A 17633-nucleotide genomic window follows, 5' to 3' on the forward strand; every position below is an offset into this window, starting at 1 on the left:
TTGACTATCCTGTCTAGAATAAAGCATAAAAAAGATCCTTGCTGCTAATCAAAAAGAGTAGCCCATGAAGTGGTGACAGCGGGTTTCCTCTCTCAATATCTGTGTGGTTCTTAACCATATCTCCCAACACATATAACCGTAGTTAAAAAGTACCGAGTGTGTTATTAAATAAAAAAGTCCTTCCTTCCTTTTACCACATGTTCATACATACCACCTACATACAATTTTTATGTAAAACTGGGTGTCAGTTGAAGTATGTATGTACCACTGTGGATTGTCCATTTTCAAGTGACTTTTTCTGACTGTAATCCCATAATCCGTCCCTCTTTGACGACATAATTGAGAGAACAGCCATCCATAAACGACTACAATAGCTGCTAAATGTTGTTGATGAATTCATACTCATGTTCTGGTGAATGACATATTCATAAGTAATTCCTAGACATCTTCATTGACACACTTGAATGAACACTCAATTCTCTTCAGTTTTTGTTTATTCAATATCCAGTTAAGGTTCAAGCACGCTGTCCTGGGCACACATACACCTCTGCTATCTGGGCTGTCTGTCCAGGACAGTGGGTTAGTTGTTAGTTGGTTAGTGGTTAGTGAGAGAGAAGATTGTGTAGTGGTTTTACACCTACCCATTGAGCTCTTAAGAACTTGCTCTGGGTTGGAGCCGGTACCAACTGCAAGCCCTGCACCCTCCAGGCTGTAGTCCGAGGCCGGTTATTCTCTCAAGACCTACCAGTTGATTCTCTAATGTCAGTTTACAGTTGTAGTGTACTCACACTAGCTTGGTCAAATCTGATACCTTGTTATGCATATGATCATTAGTCCACTACATAACTGGATAAATGCATAGTGAGTAGTCCATTACAGTAAATTACACTTATAATGAACATGTTTAGAACGAACTACTGCATAGAACGAACTGATCGTAAAGTTCCATTTTATCTCCCCATACATCAATAACCAACTTGCGCAAATGTGTACAACGAACTACTGCTATAACGAACTAACTATCATGGTCCCTTGTGGTTCATTATAAGAGTATTTTACTGTACTTGGTTATACACATTAATCTGATGCATGATTATGCATATTACAGTACTCCACTAAATGGTTATGCTCATTGATCCACTAAATTGTTATGCACATTAGTCCACTATATGGTTACGCATATTACAGTACTCCACTAAATGGTTATGCTCATTGATCCACTAAATTGTTATGCACATTAGTCCACTATATGGTTACGCATATTACAGTACTCCACTAAATGGTTATGCTCATTGATCCACTAAATTGTTATGCACATTAGTCCACTATATGGTTACGCATATTACAGTACTCCACTAAATGGTTATGCTCATTGATCTACTAAATGGTTTTGCAGTCCACTATATGGTTACGCATATTACAGTACTCCACTAAATGGTTATGCTCATTGATCTACTAAATTGGTTTGCACATTAGTCCACTATGTGGTTACGCATATATTAGACCATTGTATGGGCATGCATATTACTTCATTATTGGGTTACGCATATTAGCCCATTATATGGTTATACATAGTCCATTGTATGGTTATGTGTATTAATCAATTATATGGATATGCATATAAGTCTGGTACTTGGTTTTAATATGCACATTGGTGCACTATATGTCCACTACATGGTTATGCACATAAGTCTACTACATGGTTATGCATTTTGGTCTAACACATCATTATAAATGTTTGGCTGGAACTTGGTTATGTGTATAGGTCTGCCTTGAGGTTACTGGAGATATACTGGTACATTGTTTGGAAAGATATCTGCCTGGTCCCCCTCCCATTGTATTGATATAAAGAGGGACCCTCCCCCTAATACTAACCCTGATGCTAACCCTGACCCAAAACTTTATAGTTGGAGGGACCAGGCAGATATTTTTTTTTTTTTTAAACAAACCCAAAACCACCTCAAGATGCTATATTAATCACATATTTTTACTTATATTTACACCTAATATCTACCTGTTATACAAGCACGATATCCTGGGTGTTACTGAACAAACCTTTCTTTCTTTCCTTCATATGATTTATAATCAATTACTAGATGGGTATATACAATTATGGGAGCTTAAAGTCACAGACCCTAGTTTCAACCCGTAAAAATGCACACTAAGTTTAGTTAGTCTACAAACCTGTAACACAATTGAATCAAGTTACAAAAGAGTAAAACAAAGAGTCTGTGGCATTGAAATGGTAAAATACTCTTAAAAATAGGCTGAAACTTGACTCCATAACAGTTACTTCTCGGATGCACATTCATTTTTTAAAATTAAAAAAATACATTTTGTGATATTAAAAACACCAGGATGACATGAAACACTTCGGATGTATGGAAATGAATAATCTAAACAATAAAATCTAAGTAAAGTATGATTTCAGTTGTCAAGAATGGCTCTAATAGTGAAAAATATGCATTAGTGTTTAAAAATTAGGGTTTGCCATTTTAATAGTATGGAATATCACTTTTAACAGTTATTTAAGCCAAGTTTTTGAATGTGCATTGTAATGTATCCAGCTTTTTGTTATTGTGTTTAAGCTTTTCCCTGCCAGCTCTGTATTAAATGTCCTCCCTGTCAACATTAACTGATGGCTGCACTTGACTTCACTTAAATTTTTTCTACAAATAATGCCGTAGTCAAGCAGCATCTACCTATCAAAATGGAAATGTTATCTCGGAAGTTCTTTCATCAGATATTATCCTGGATTTACCTGACTTACTTTAAAAATTCTGTGTCATGCAAAATGGTTTTCACAGTGAAATCTAATCGGGTGTTAATTTTTTTTCCGAAACAATTGAAGAAGAATCTTTAAAAATTAAAGATGCAGTCAAACCTGTAAGCTGACACTGTATTAAACTGTTGTCTGTCTTTCAAGGTCACATTACCATTCTTTGAATCAAATAGTATATGGGACAGACTGATTTGTATTGAAAGGAAGGTGATTCACTTGTTGACCTACTCATTTCTCCCAACAAAAATTGCCTGAAAATATATATACACATGTATGTATGTGTATGTGTGTATATATATATATATATATATATATATATATATATATATATATATATATATATATATATATATATATATATAGATATAGCTATAGATATAGATATATATAGATATATTTAATAAGTATGTTCTGAAAAGTACTTTATACTTTAATAAAAAATAAAAAAAATAAAACATATTTTATTTAACAACACTCCTAGAGAACATATATTTCTTAAACATCAGCTATTGGATGTCAGATATTTGGTAATTCTGACATATAGTCTTCTGAAAAAAAACTGCTGCATTTTTCATTAGCAGCATGAAAGGATCTTTTATATGTGCTTTACCACATGCAGGATAGCACTATGGGAAAAGATCCCTTTCTGCTAATGTAGTAATGAAAACAAAGGTTTCTTATAAAGGGACATTCTCATTATGTGATTAGCTGCATGCAGTTGAATCGTACTGTGAAAACATCTAAATCGGAACAACTTTAGTCTTATATGTTCCATTTTTTGTAAGGCCGACAAAATCGCATGCAACAAGTCGGTGCGACTAATTGCATATGGAGAACACTGCTTAGGACCACAACCACCAAACATTTGACAATCAGTTGCCAGTAATTAATAAATTAATGTGCTGTAGTCAGCCTTTTGACATAGTAGATTAACTTCTTTGTCACCTTGCATTTGACTGTTAAAGTTAATTTTATTAAAAATTAAGACATGAGTAAAAAGTTGGCTTTTTAAAAAAATTAATGACACCATTATAGCACATTGATTGATTAATCATTGGCTGTAGGATGTCAAACATTTGATTATTCTGACATACAGTCTACATTTTTCCATTAACAGCAAGAGATATTTCATTAGTCTTATTGCACAACAACTATGCTATGCTATACAACCGGAGTCATTTCCTCTACTGCAGAATTGTCTTCCCTTGACATCCGGTAAGGGAAGACAATTTGGCAGTGGAGGAGATGACTCAGGTTGTATAGCATTGCATAGTTGTTGTGCTGGTACTAGGTAAGTATGAATAATAATGGAAATTAGAAAACAAATTTCTAAATATGAGTGGCGAAAGTTATAGTTTGTTTTGCTTAATGACACAGTCTTCAGAAGAAGGGAAAAAACCCTACATTATTCCATTAACAACAAGCACTTTGCCACAGACAGGGCAGCACGTACCTCTGCCCTTAATATATCAGTAATGGGACACTGATCTCTACCTAAGAAATTTTGTTCTATGACTCAAACACTTTAAGTAGCACAACTGACTGAGCAAAATTCCATTTCAAAGACAAGTAAATTCTCTGTTTGGTAACATACTATTACAAAATATAGAGGTTTGAAAACAAAAAAAGTCATATATTTAAACTATTCATTTCCTTAAAAGTTCATTTATATTTTAAAAAGTGTCAAATACAAGTACCAAGATACTTAGAAAAGAAACATGCCAAAGTTGTATTTGCATAAGAAATCAACATATGAACCAGATATACTGAAGAAGCTATGTGTACAACTACAATTATTGTTTATCCTGTGTCATTCAAGTGGAACGAAAATAAACTACTATTATTGTGCAACTATTTATAAACACAGTGAACAGATAACATTATAGTTCTTTCCAAATTTGATAATAAACATAAAATACATGTACTAAAATTCTTTAAATAGATAATGGTTATCATAGATTTTGTAGTGTTAGTTATAATTTGAGAGTTTTTAAAATTTTACTGAATAATAGAATATCCAGTTCATCAAAACAAAGCACTTTATTTATATATATGACAAAATGACATGGAATTCTGTGATGATCTAAGAATCATTGCTTTAGCAATTGGGTACTAATATTATTTCTTCCTTTGAAAATATGAAAGTCTGTTGACTTCAGCTCCAATACGACTAAATTAGATCTTACTACTTAACTGACATTGTCTTCATTAGTAAAAGTGCTCACCTGATGTGTGGTTGGTCTGGAATTGATCCATGTCGTTGGACCCATATTGGGCTATTTGTCGTTCCAGCCAGTGCACCAATACTGGTATATCAAAGACTGTGGTATTACTATCTTGTCTGTGGGATGGTGCATATATAAAATCCCTTGCTACTAATGGAAAAATATATCATGTTTCCTCTCTAAGACTATATGTCAATAATCCATATGTTTGACATTCAATAGCCAATGATTAATAAATCAATGTGCTCTAGTGGTGTCTTTAAACAAAACAATCTAACTTTTCATTAGTAAAATGTAATATGAACCAACAACATTTAATGTTCAGATGACCTTTCGTTTGTAAACCGTCATTGTGAATGCACAAAGCTGCTGGCAGAATTATGCCAGTGGTGTGTTGATTAGATAAATGAAATGTGAAATGGACTTGGGATAACATTGGGATTGGTCAGATTTACTAATGGACAGAAGGTTAAGTAGACAGCAATATCTGATTCTAATCGGGTTTTCATCAGTGTGTGTGTGACCTAAAATGAGTAATGAAATAAATTCTAAATCACATTTAAAGATAATCAGTGCAGTTGTAAAAATCGGAATATTGTTAATGGTCTTTGTCATTGATCGTAGGATCAAATCCTATCATTGGACTCATTTTTTCTCCCAACCAGTGCCTCACCACAACTGGTGTGTCAAAGGCTGGAGCATGTGCTGTTCTGTTTGTAGGAAAGTGCATGCATACAGTTATAAAAAATCCCTTGCTGCTAATGGAAGGAAGGAAATGTTTTATTTAACGACGCACTCAACACATTTTTATTTACGGTTATATGACGTCAGACATATGGTTAAGGACCACGCAGAAATTGAGAGAGGAAACCCACTGTCGCCACTTCATGGGCTACTCTTTTCGATTAGCAGCAAGGGATCTTTTATATGCTGCTGCTAATGGACCAAAATGTAGCAGGTTTTTTCTGATAAAACTATATACATGGCAGGGGCCGGATTTAGCTCAGTCAGTTGAGTGCCAGTTTGAGGTGCTTGCATTGCATGATTGAACCACCTCGGAGGATCCATTCAGCTGATTGGGTTGGGGTTTTTCTAGTTTCAACTAGTGCACCACAACTGGTCAAAGGCGGTGGTATGTGCTTTCCTGTCTGTGGAAGAGTGCATTTTAAAGATCCCTTGCTGTATTAGGAAAAATGTAACGTGTTTCCTCTGATGACTACGTGTCAGGATTACCAAATGTTTAACATCCAATAATCGATGATTAATAAGTCAGTGTGCTCCAGTGATGTGTTTATGGTTAAACAAAAATAAACTTGTGTCACTGAATTTTTACTTACACTTAAGAATGGAATTGGAACCAGATCCTCTTTCTGTACTATAATTTCATAATAAATTTACTTGTATCTAAATATCTCAGATTTTAGTCTGCATGTTTTCATGAGCAAATGTTTTTAAAAAGCACTTTCAATGGTGCAGTCTTTAAAGTCGATAAGCTTAATGTGTTTAATAATAGGTTTTTTTAAAATGCAAATAAGGATGTAATTTTCTTGTTTGTCCCTTTCCTGTCTATGGTTAAAAGCAAACAAAATTTTCTTGGTATTAAGAATAGTGTAAACGATGGCAGTGGACTTCCTGACCCAAATGTCAGAGTTACCCTCTGTTTACACACCTAATTGATACTGATTAAACAGCTTGCTGTCGTATCTTTAACATTCCTTTCCTTTTGTTCATTATTTTTCGGTATCTTAAATTTCTGTTGAAGTTTTAAAGGGATTCCACTTCAACAAATGTCCATGTCATATAATGATAAATCAGAACTGTGTGGCACGAATATTGATTACACCGTAGTGCTAGAAAATATATCTCATTACTTGCTATGCCATTATCTTCAGTGTCTGGGCCCTGCTTATAAAAATATAAAAGTCTAGACTCAAATGTTTAATGATGTCACATGCATGCATTTTGTATGGTGTTCCCATTTCGTTTAAGTCTCAGACTCTACAAAATGATTAAATATCAGTGCTCATCATGGTATTATTTCAAATGGCTCGCCACAATCAAAGTTAGGAGTCCAATTAATTACTGCTCAATTCTTTTCACAGTGAAATCTGGGCATGGGGCCAGGAAGTGGATTTTTCTGGAATTCTGGATGTTAGCACTACCACAAACTGTTCCTAACCTTTTTGTGTTTATTTCAGTAAAAGCTGACAATAATGCCAGACTTTTTTAAGACTGCAAAATTGTCCCGATTTTATTTTCTAGGGTCATTTTCATCCATTAGTGCCCTGTCCACTGTAAGAATAAAACTGTTAATTAGATACTCAACACCTTCTAATTATGATGTACTAATTAGTAGTAAGTTCCCTTGCTAGTTTATTTATTTCTTAGCATCATATTATTCCATTGTATGTTACATTAACCATTCTCTATTGAGATTATAATGTGCTTTAACGACACAGGGGATTAAGTTTGATTTATTAGAAGAGCTTTAATAACACGTGGGATTAAGATTGATTTATTAGATACTTTTTGTATCGCTGTCATGATGACAGTGTGTAGCAATATCTTTTTACAGTCCATTATTCTAATTAAATATTTTAGATCTATGTAAAAATATGAAGGTTAAAAACCTTCCAGTAATATTATAGACCATTGGATATGTGTATCTTGTCATCTGATAGAAGTGTCAAGTTAGTATTATAAATGGTTGTAGTACAAAATGTTTGAATTAAATAATTGTTGTGTTTTTTTGTGTGTTTTTTTAAAGCATTTAGAAGTAGACTAAAATTGCACAGATTTATTTCAAAGTTAGGAATATGTAGCATTGAGATATAGACTACAGCGGCTGAGTCATCAAACCGGCCTCAGTGGCGTCGTGGTGAGGCCATTGATCTACAGGCTGGTAGGTACTGGGTTCGGAAGCCAGTCGAGGCATGGGATTTTTAATCCAGATACCAACTCCAAACCCTGAGTGAGTGCTCCGCAAGGCTCAGTGGGTAGGTGTAAAACCACTTGCACCGACCAGTGATCCATAACTGGTTCAACAAAGGCCATGGTTTGTGCTATCCTGCCTGTGGGAAGTGCAAATAAAAGATCCCTTGCTGCCTGTTGTAAAAGAGTAGCCTATGTAGCAACAGTGGGTTTCCTCTAAAAAAAATAGTGTCAGAATGACCATATGTTTGACGTCCAATAGCCGATAATAAGATAAAAAATCAATGTGCTCTAGTGGCGTCGTTAAATAAAACAAACTTTACTGAGTCATCAAAATGTTAAAGACTTTAACAAGTACAAGTCATCATTTTTCGTGTTTTCATATGCTTATATAAGTTTATTTAATTTAGAATGCAGAACTTGGGGCGTAACATCAAAAAACATACACCCAGTAGTTTTTCAAAGAAGCCTCAACTTTTTTGAACCCTTAAGATCCAGAGAATATGGTAACTAATATAGTTTACAGAGCACCATAACCATTTGTCCTAAAATAATGTTCGTATTATAAAGCTAATAGTTTATCTAAACCATAAATAAACTTGATCCCATGTGAATCCAATTTAGATAGTCCAGAATTTTTTTTAAACCAGTAGAATTCTTGGAGCATTACTGAAAGATAATGTTTATAAAACAAAACTACATTTCAAAGGGGTTTTGGGTTTGTATGTTTTTTTGTAAAATAGAAAATATGCTGTATGTCTACAGCTTGTAGTTCTGGTGATAATTTCGAACTCAATAGATTTCCTGCTGGTGCACAAGAAAAATAGCTTGCAGTTTACTATGCTTCCTGGGTTCTCTCAGCTGGTGTCTATCTGCTAAATAGAAATTCCATTACATTCATAGAACACCAGATCTGATCTCCTGGCGGCATCATGAAACTAGACACCTCGTCTCATTGGTTATATCAGTTTGTAAAACATTGTCTGATTGGCCATATTAACCTTACAGTACATTATGAAAAATAAAGTCACAGAATCAGTTCATACCTCTTTGCTTGCTGGTTATTGGCTAATGAGACTTTGCAACTTTGTCGTGATTGGCCAGAATTGGAAGTCAGTCTTTTGTGATTGTCAGGAATATAGGTGGAGCTGAAATGTGCCTCTGCCGGAACTACTTGCAAGATTGATGCCAGAATGAATTCCTTTGGCAGTATTCTGGTGAAGAATTTGTTACAAGTGATAACAGATAGCTTTATTATGAGCCAGCTGACATTAGAGTGGCAGAAACTCTTCTACTGAAGATTGTTTCCCGTTCTAATCATGTAGCTCTTTGATATTACAAAAAAAGCTGTACATTTACTAGTAATACACATGTAATAATTGTCTTTTATAATTTTTTAATACTATAAATTAATAAATAAGTAAAATGAATAAATATCTTTTAGGAAGGAAAATGTTTTATTTATCGATGCACTCGACACATTTTATTTACGGTTATATGGCGTTGGACACACAGGACCACACAGATATTGAGAGAGGAAACTCGCTGTCGCCACTTCATGAGCTACTCTTTTCGATTAGCAACAGGGATCTTTTATATGCACCATCCCACAGACAGGATAGTACATACCACAGCCTTTGTTACACCAATTGTGGAGCACTGGCTGGAACAAGAAATAGCCCAATGGGCCCACCAACGGGAATTGATCCTAGATCAATCGCACATCAGGGCGAGTATGTACCACTGAGCTACATCCTGCCCCAAAATATCTTTTAGATTTTCTCACAGAAAATGCTTTGATTGATTGATTGATAAATAAATAAATATAAATTTACAGTAAAATAAATAAAAACAAAATATCTTTTAGATTTTTTCACAGAAAATGCTTTGATTGATTGATAAATAAATAAATAAATATAAATTTACAGTAAAATAAATAAAAACAAAATATCTTTTAGATTTTCTCACAGAAAATGCTTTGATTGATTGATTGATAAATAAATAAATAAATAAATATAAATTTACAGTAAAGTAAATAAAAACTAAATATCTTTTAGATTTTCTCACAGAAAATGCTTTGATTGATTGATAAATAAATAAATAAATATAAATTTACAGTAAAATAAATAAAAACAAAATATCTTTCAGATTTTCTCACAGAAAATGCTTTGATTGATTGATAAATAAATAAATAAATATAAATTTACAGTAAAATAAATAAAAACTAAATATCTTTTAGATTTTCTCACAGAAAATGCTTTGATTGATTGATAAATAAATAAATAAATATAAATTTACAGTAAAGTAAATAAAAACAAATATCTTTTAGATTTTCTCACAGAAAATGCTTTGATTGATTGATTGATAAATAAATAAATAAATATATATAAATTTACAGTAAAATAAATAAAAACAAAATATCTTTAAAAGATCCAGAGTAGTCTGGTCTTCCATTTTAATCAGTTTTTATTAGATTGAGAGTTATATTTTTGTAACACAATATTGTCAGACGTTTTCAGTTAGTCTTCTTTGTCTAGTATATGCCAAAGGCCATGGTGAAATATATATTAATATATCAGTTGCTGCTAATAAAAAGAGTATCCTAGGTGACAGTTAAATCATAACACTAGACACACTATCACACTAACACATTTGATTAGTGCATGTACTAATAACTGTTGATTACAAAATGTCATTAAACATTCCTCTCTTTGCTATTGCATTGGGATGCTTACAATACAACATATCCAAAACTTTGTGATATTGAGTAGAATGGGGGAAGGACATAGCCCAGTTGTAAAGTGCTCACTTAGTGTGCCGTCAGTGTGGGATCGATCCCCATCGGTGGACCCATTTGGCTATTTCTTGTCCCAGCGAGTGCACCACAACTGGTATATCAAAGGCCATGATATGTGCTATCCTGTCTGTGGGATGGTGCATATAAAAGATCCCTTGCTACTAATGGAAAAAAGAAAGCAGGTTTCTTCTCAGACTATGTCAAAATTACCAAACATTTGACATCCATTAGCTGATGATTAATAAATCAATGTGCTCTAGTGGTGTCGTTAAACAAAACAAACTTAACGTTTCATTGATTATAAATGTACACATAATATTATATTATAGAGTTCTAGGCTTATGTCCCTGTTTTATTATAATACCATATTATTACAGTAGTAGATATGCAGCCTGTATTTTCATACTAGAAGTTACATCTTTATAACAGTCTCTGGTTTCCTGGGTGTTTAGAAAACATGGCTACTGATGATACTCTCCGACAAGCTACCTTCTCACCTTTCCCGGAGACCTCTCAATACTGTAACAAAAAACAAACATGATGGGGCCACACACCATTCTCCATTCTTGTGTGTACAGATGTCAGCCACAGGGTCCCAGTTAGCTAGATGCCAACCACCAACGTGTATGTGTGCCAGTGTTGTTGTAACTTGTATGTGTGCCAGTGTTGTTGTAACTTGTATGTGTGCCAGTGTTGTAACTTGTATGTGTGCCAGTGTTGTTTTTTCTTCTTCTTCTTGTGTTTTTGTGTGGGGGTTTTTGGTGGTTTTTTGTATTCAGTGCCTCTTATGACCTAACTGCTACTTCTCATTTCAATTTCCTGTTCACTCCTTCTGATCAAAGTTTGGAGCGACTGGGAATTGGACACTTAAGTTGTAGTTGCGGGAGTCTTTGATACTTGATGATTGTTGAAAAATAAACACATACCAGGGTTTGGCCAGCTCATGGTGCGTAACATAAGCTGATGGCTTCCAGATGGGTTGGTCTCCCGTTTCTCAACAGGCTGTATGGAAATGTATTTTATGTGTTTGGCTTCGTTTGATGCAGACTGTGTGATCCTTGTTTTAATTATTCAAGGATTTTGGTTTCATTTGTGTTAAGAACTTATTAAATTATGCTTGTGTTTTGCTAGCAGTATTTGTTTTTTAACTTGTTGAATTTGGTTTGAGCTAAACAGAAATAATGGGGTGTTTTATGCACCTGCCACGGAATATGGTTCAGAGGGGACATTCTTTAGAATTGTCTGTCCAGTCTGTGTCTCTGTCCATTCATCTGATTGATATATATATATACTGTCAAACCCCTCGAAACCGGACACTCTTGGGACTAAGACAAATGTCCAGTTATAAGAGTGATCCAGTTTAAAGAGGTTAAGTTCGCATCCCAGTCGAGGCATGGGATTTTTAATCCAGATACCGACTCCAAAACCTGAGTGAGTGCTCCACAAGGCTCAATGGGTAGGTGTAAACCACTTGCACCGACCAGTGATCCATAACTGGTTCAACAAAGGCCATGGTTTGTGCTATCCTGCCTGTGGGAAGCGCAAATAAAGGATCCCTTACTGCTAATCGGAAAGAGTAGCCCATATAGTGGCGACAGCGGGTTTCCTCTCAAAATCTGTGTGGTCCTTAACCATATGTCTGACGCCATATAACCGTTAATAAAATGTGTTGAGTGCGTCATTAAATAAAACATTTCTTTCTTTCTTTTTAATTGAAAATAAATGTGCACTATTTCACTTGAAAAAATAAATGACAGTTTAAAGTATGTACACGTATTAATAAACTGAGGCTAAACTAACACTATATTTCCTCGTAACGTTCACAAAACAAAAATAGACCTACATGTATAGCTTTTCATGTCAGCGTGTTCTTTAATCTGATACTGTTTAGATATCAAATATTTAAGAAATGTAACACTAAATTGTCAGAGAAAAAACTACTTGCTGCCAAAAATAGGCTATTTTAATTTATTGCAAGAGATCTTGTGTATGTAATAGTACTTTTTCAGTACCACAAAATATAGTTAAATAGCTGGGAAATGCCATGACAATTATTTAATTTTTATAAATTTTATTTGTGACTATTAATTTTATTTCATAATTATTGCAGATTGGATTCACTGCTTTGCATAGAGCTGCATCCCAAGGTCATGCAGAGGTCATTGAGATCCTGGCTTTAGAGGGATGCTCAATGGATATTCAGGACCAGGTATAGATGAGTTTGTCTTATTTATAAACATTACCAACCTGTACGTAACACCAATAATTATTTCTCTTGAGACTATGTTATGAATTATACTCATGCTAAAAAGTCCCTGTACACATAACAAGGTGCAATTTATGTTTAATGGTAATGAAAGAAAAAATAAAATATTTTTAAAGAAATTATTTATTGGTCATTTGTAAACAATTTGCACAATTATGGTGTTATCATCTTTGTTACATTTCAACCATGTACAAACTGGTTTGAGATCAATTTATCTGGTTTGAGATCAATTTATATTTGGTGCACAGGAATGTTTTCATGTTATTTGTTAAGATATTTGTTCATAAATTAAACATCCGACACATGTTCACATCCATCAAAGGTTCAAGCACAAATGTCTTGGGCATATTTACAGCAGAACCATATGTATAAGATAGAACACTAATATGGCTTGAAACATGCTAATATACAGTACTTTCTTCTCTCCTTTTTTCAATTTTTTGTTGTTGTTGCTTTATTATTAAAGTAGAGAGCTGGTTAATGTTCCCAAGTGTTTGATAATCTGACATCCTTGTTACAAACATTTGATTTGACTGTTGTGTTTAACAGCATGGTAACACTGCCGTCCACGAATCTGCATGGAATGGGTACAGCCGCTCTCTACAGATGCTGATCAAACACAATGCCAGTGTCTTCATCCCAAACAAGGTGAGTGAAGCCTCATCATTGTGTTTCTATTCTTGTTCTTGGTCATCTTTAATAGACTTTCTTTTTTTTCTTTTTTTCTGAGGAGCCAAGCACAACTGTGTCCCTGTATGCCTTATAATTCAAATAAACTGCATTTCCCCACCAACTCCTATTATTTTGAGGAGTATGATTTTCCAGTCCTCTGCAATTTGAAGAGTGTGACTTTTTCACTTCACTCTTCTAGGTGTTTCAAAAACAAAAATCTTATGTAATATTAATACTGTATGTCAGGAATATTTTGAATAGATAGAGGATACTCCCCTCGTGTCTTGTGATATTATAATTTATCAGCACCAGTTAATAAAAGTGCTGATAAATTATGATATCATAAGACACGAGGGGGGTATTCTTTTTATCATCCATTATCATTCTTTTCATTTACGACAATTGCAAACAGTGTCAGTAATGTGGGTTGAATTTCACTATATTTGGCAGCAGTACACTCATTAACTAGCAGAACGACAGTGGCATGATAGGTTTAGCACTGAAACATATACAGTGACTTAACAAAATAATGTCGTGTGATTAAAATTTTACCAATCAAGATTATAAGAAGCGATATCTCCTTGGAGAATATCTCAGGAGATATCACAAATTATAGTGCCAGCGATGTCTCCTTTAAAAGCCTTTAATGGATAATAACGTAGCTTACAGAATAGCTCATCTTGTCTTGTTTTGCACCTTATGGCCTTCGAGAGACTGAAGAGTCCAGCATGTAGATTGTATGCCATGGCTTGAGCAGCTTATTTGGCGAACAATACTAGTACCGGGTAGTTTTATTCAGCAAAAGTATCAAGCATACTTCATTATGATTTTCTAAACATTGACTTTGACATTGCCCATATGATATTGTTTTGAAAAAATTATGTTACTATGTTTTCTTTGTTTAAGTGTATGTGTAAATACATCCTAAACATTCTTGGAATTACTCACACACATACAAACACAAAAGAAAACACAATAGTTACATAAATATTTTATAACAGTGATAATTATTTTTAATGCATTGACAGCCAGTATAAAGTATTAGTAAGAGAAACATGAAAATATTATGGCTGTAGTAATGTCTGTCTGTCTGTCCTTCATCTAATAAGAATATTCTAATTTTTAAAATGTGAAAATTACCAAATGCTTGACATCCAGTAGCCAATGATTAATAAATCAATGTGTTCTAGTGGTGTTGTTAAACAAAACAAACTTTTTTAAAATGTGAGAAAGCATCTTTAAAAGTAGATTTAATTAGGTAGTACCCAATGTTGTAAAAGACAGTTACATGTTGCTGACATTCTAAAGCAACAGTTATCGCATACAGGCATATTGGGTTGCTGTATTTCCTTTGTAATGTCCCCACTAATTTGCATTTCTTTGAAACTAATATGTGTCGAAATCGCATTACAAACTGATAGCATATGTTTAAATTTGCATTGATAACTGAACAGAATAGTGAATAGTGTAAACACTAGTTTATTAAAGAGACATACCCTAGTTTTTAAACACTAAGACATATTTTTTACTATTATAGCCGTTTTTGATAACTAAAATCATACTTTACTTAGATTTTATGGTTTAGATTATCGATTTCCATACATTCAAAGTGTTTTTGGTCATCCTGGTGTTTTGAATATCACAAAATGCATTTCTCATATTTTTAAAAATGCATGTGCGTCTGAGAAATAACGTTTATGGAGTTGAGTTTTAGTCTATTTTTAGAGGGTATATGACCATTTCAAAGTCACAGACTCAGGTTTCACTCAGTTGTAACTTTATCCAAATGTGTTACAGGTTTGTAGATTAATTAAACTTAGTGTTAATTTCCACGGGTTAAAACTAGAGTCTGTTCCATTAAAGCTGTAGTAGTACAGTATTTGTGTGTTTAAGTTTATTTAATATTATTTAAATGTTAATATGTTAACAGCCACAAAAATTGTTTAAATGTAAAAACAAACATTACAGTTGCATCCTAATTCTAACTGAATAATAAGATTTCCAATATAAAGATAAGCCTTGTCATTGCAAAGACTCTTCTAAACTGAATGGTATATGCAATGTTCGTACATATGGTACACTATCTGATATATTACCCAGTATATAAAATAAAAATATTATTAGTTCCCTTCTGGTCCAACCGGAGTGGACTATAGGTTTCATCTCCGTCCTGTCTGTCTGTCCCACATATGTTTTGCGGACTTTTTTTTTCAGAAGGTCTTGAGATATTAACCTGACATTTTGTGTATAGCTTTATCATGTACTGTTACAGATTAAGTTTGACTTTCATGGTGATTTACCCATTTTTGAAGGAGTTATGGCCCTTGAACTTAGGCAATGTGAAAATTGGTTTTCCGGACTTCTTTTTTAGAAGGCCTTGAGATATTGAACTGAAATTTTGTATATAGCTTTATCATGTACTATTACAGATGAAGTTTAACTTTCGTGGCAATTTTTATACTTATGTTGATATTACCCGCTAAGCTTGATTGAGTAAATTTTGTAAAGCGGTTTAAAAGTATAGTACCCAGATTACTACAAAGCATTTTTACAATCCTTGTGGTTTGATGCGATTAATTTGCTCTTGCTAGTGTGTGCTTGCACAAAACTATTTTCTCATCACAAGCCATTATTGCTAATTTACAGGAAATTACTGTGAATTTGTCGCTGAGAGCAATTGTGCACTTACATAATTTTAGAAGAGCAGTTTCATCCTCTCTACTGATTTTCAAACAATAAGCACTTTTTTAAAAGTCACTAACCCAAGTTTGTACGTTTTTCACGGGTACAGGAATAAAATGTATTTGAAGCTACTACAAACACTGCTAGCACCAGAAATACCAATAATATAAGCAAGAAGTCGTAAGTAATGTGTCATCTTAACGTTCATAAAAGCTGTAATAATCAAAAATATTTCAGCTAAAGACTGGAATTACTCGGTGTACCAAAACCACTGATTACAATATTGCACTGGTTATAATAAAGCAGTACTAATTAAGGTAAGGGACTATTATTATTTACAGTAACTGTGATACTGGTAGTCTGTGTTTTAACGTGTTAACACTCACTATATAACCGGTACTGTTTTAAACTCCAATAGTCGATGTATTTTCCGTGCTGGGGTGTCGTTAAACATTCATTCATTCATTCATTCATTGTTTCAGACTGGATTCACGGCGCTGCACCTCGCCAGTCAGAACGGTCACAATGAGAGTCTGCGAGTTCTGCTGTATGCCAGCTGTAACACGGACCTCAAAAACAATGTGAGTTCTTAAATAACATTTACTCAGCCAAATCATTCACTTAATCTTTGTCCAGTGGTTAGAACAGTCGCCTTTAAAGCAGTCTGCGAGTTCTGCTGTATGCCAGCTGTAACACGGACCTCAAAAACAATGTGAGTTCTTAAATAACATTTACTCTACCAAATCATACACTTAATCTTTATCCAGTGGTTAGAACAGTCGACTTTACAGCAGAAAGCAGTGAGTTGTGCTGGCATACAGCTGTAACACAGACATCAAAAACAATGTGAGTTCTCAACCAGCATTTACTCAGCCAAATCATTCACTTAATCTTTATCCATGATCCAGTGGTTAGAACAGTCAACTTTAAAGCAGTCTGTGAGTTCTTAACCGACAGTACTCTACCAAATCATTCACTTTAACTTTAACAATGTGAGTTCTCAACCAACATTTACCCAGCCAAATGTTTCACTTTATCCATGATCCAGTGGTTAGAACAGTCGACTTTCAAGTAGAAGGCAGTGATTCCAGGCCTTAAGCTTATAAAACTTGTAAAGTCTAGATTCAAGTATCTATCAATGTCTCCAACCAGTGCCTCGTGACTGGTGTATTGAAGGCCATCAAGACTGTTCTCCAATTAGGGGTTTTCCAGTCCCAACCAGTACACCACAACTGGCATATAAACAAGGCTGTGGTATGTGGTGTCCTGTTTCTGGAA

General features: G+C 34.1%; 1 protein-coding gene across 1 annotated transcript in view; it reads left to right on the forward strand.

The window, feature by feature from the left end:
* Positions 1-17633, forward strand: part of LOC121370807 — a 100040-nt gene that overhangs the window by 71617 nt on the left and 10790 nt on the right. Inside the window, exons 4-6 of the mRNA XM_041496284.1 lie at positions 12846-12944; positions 13551-13649; positions 16838-16936. Of these exons, the coding sequence (XP_041352218.1) occupies positions 12846-12944; positions 13551-13649; positions 16838-16936 (297 nt within the window). The remainder of the gene's footprint in view (positions 1-12845; positions 12945-13550; positions 13650-16837; positions 16937-17633) is intronic.

This window comes from Gigantopelta aegis, chromosome 4, assembly GCF_016097555.1.
Source record: "Gigantopelta aegis isolate Gae_Host chromosome 4, Gae_host_genome, whole genome shotgun sequence".
NCBI classification, from domain to species: Eukaryota; Metazoa; Mollusca; class Gastropoda; order Neomphalida; family Peltospiridae; genus Gigantopelta; species Gigantopelta aegis.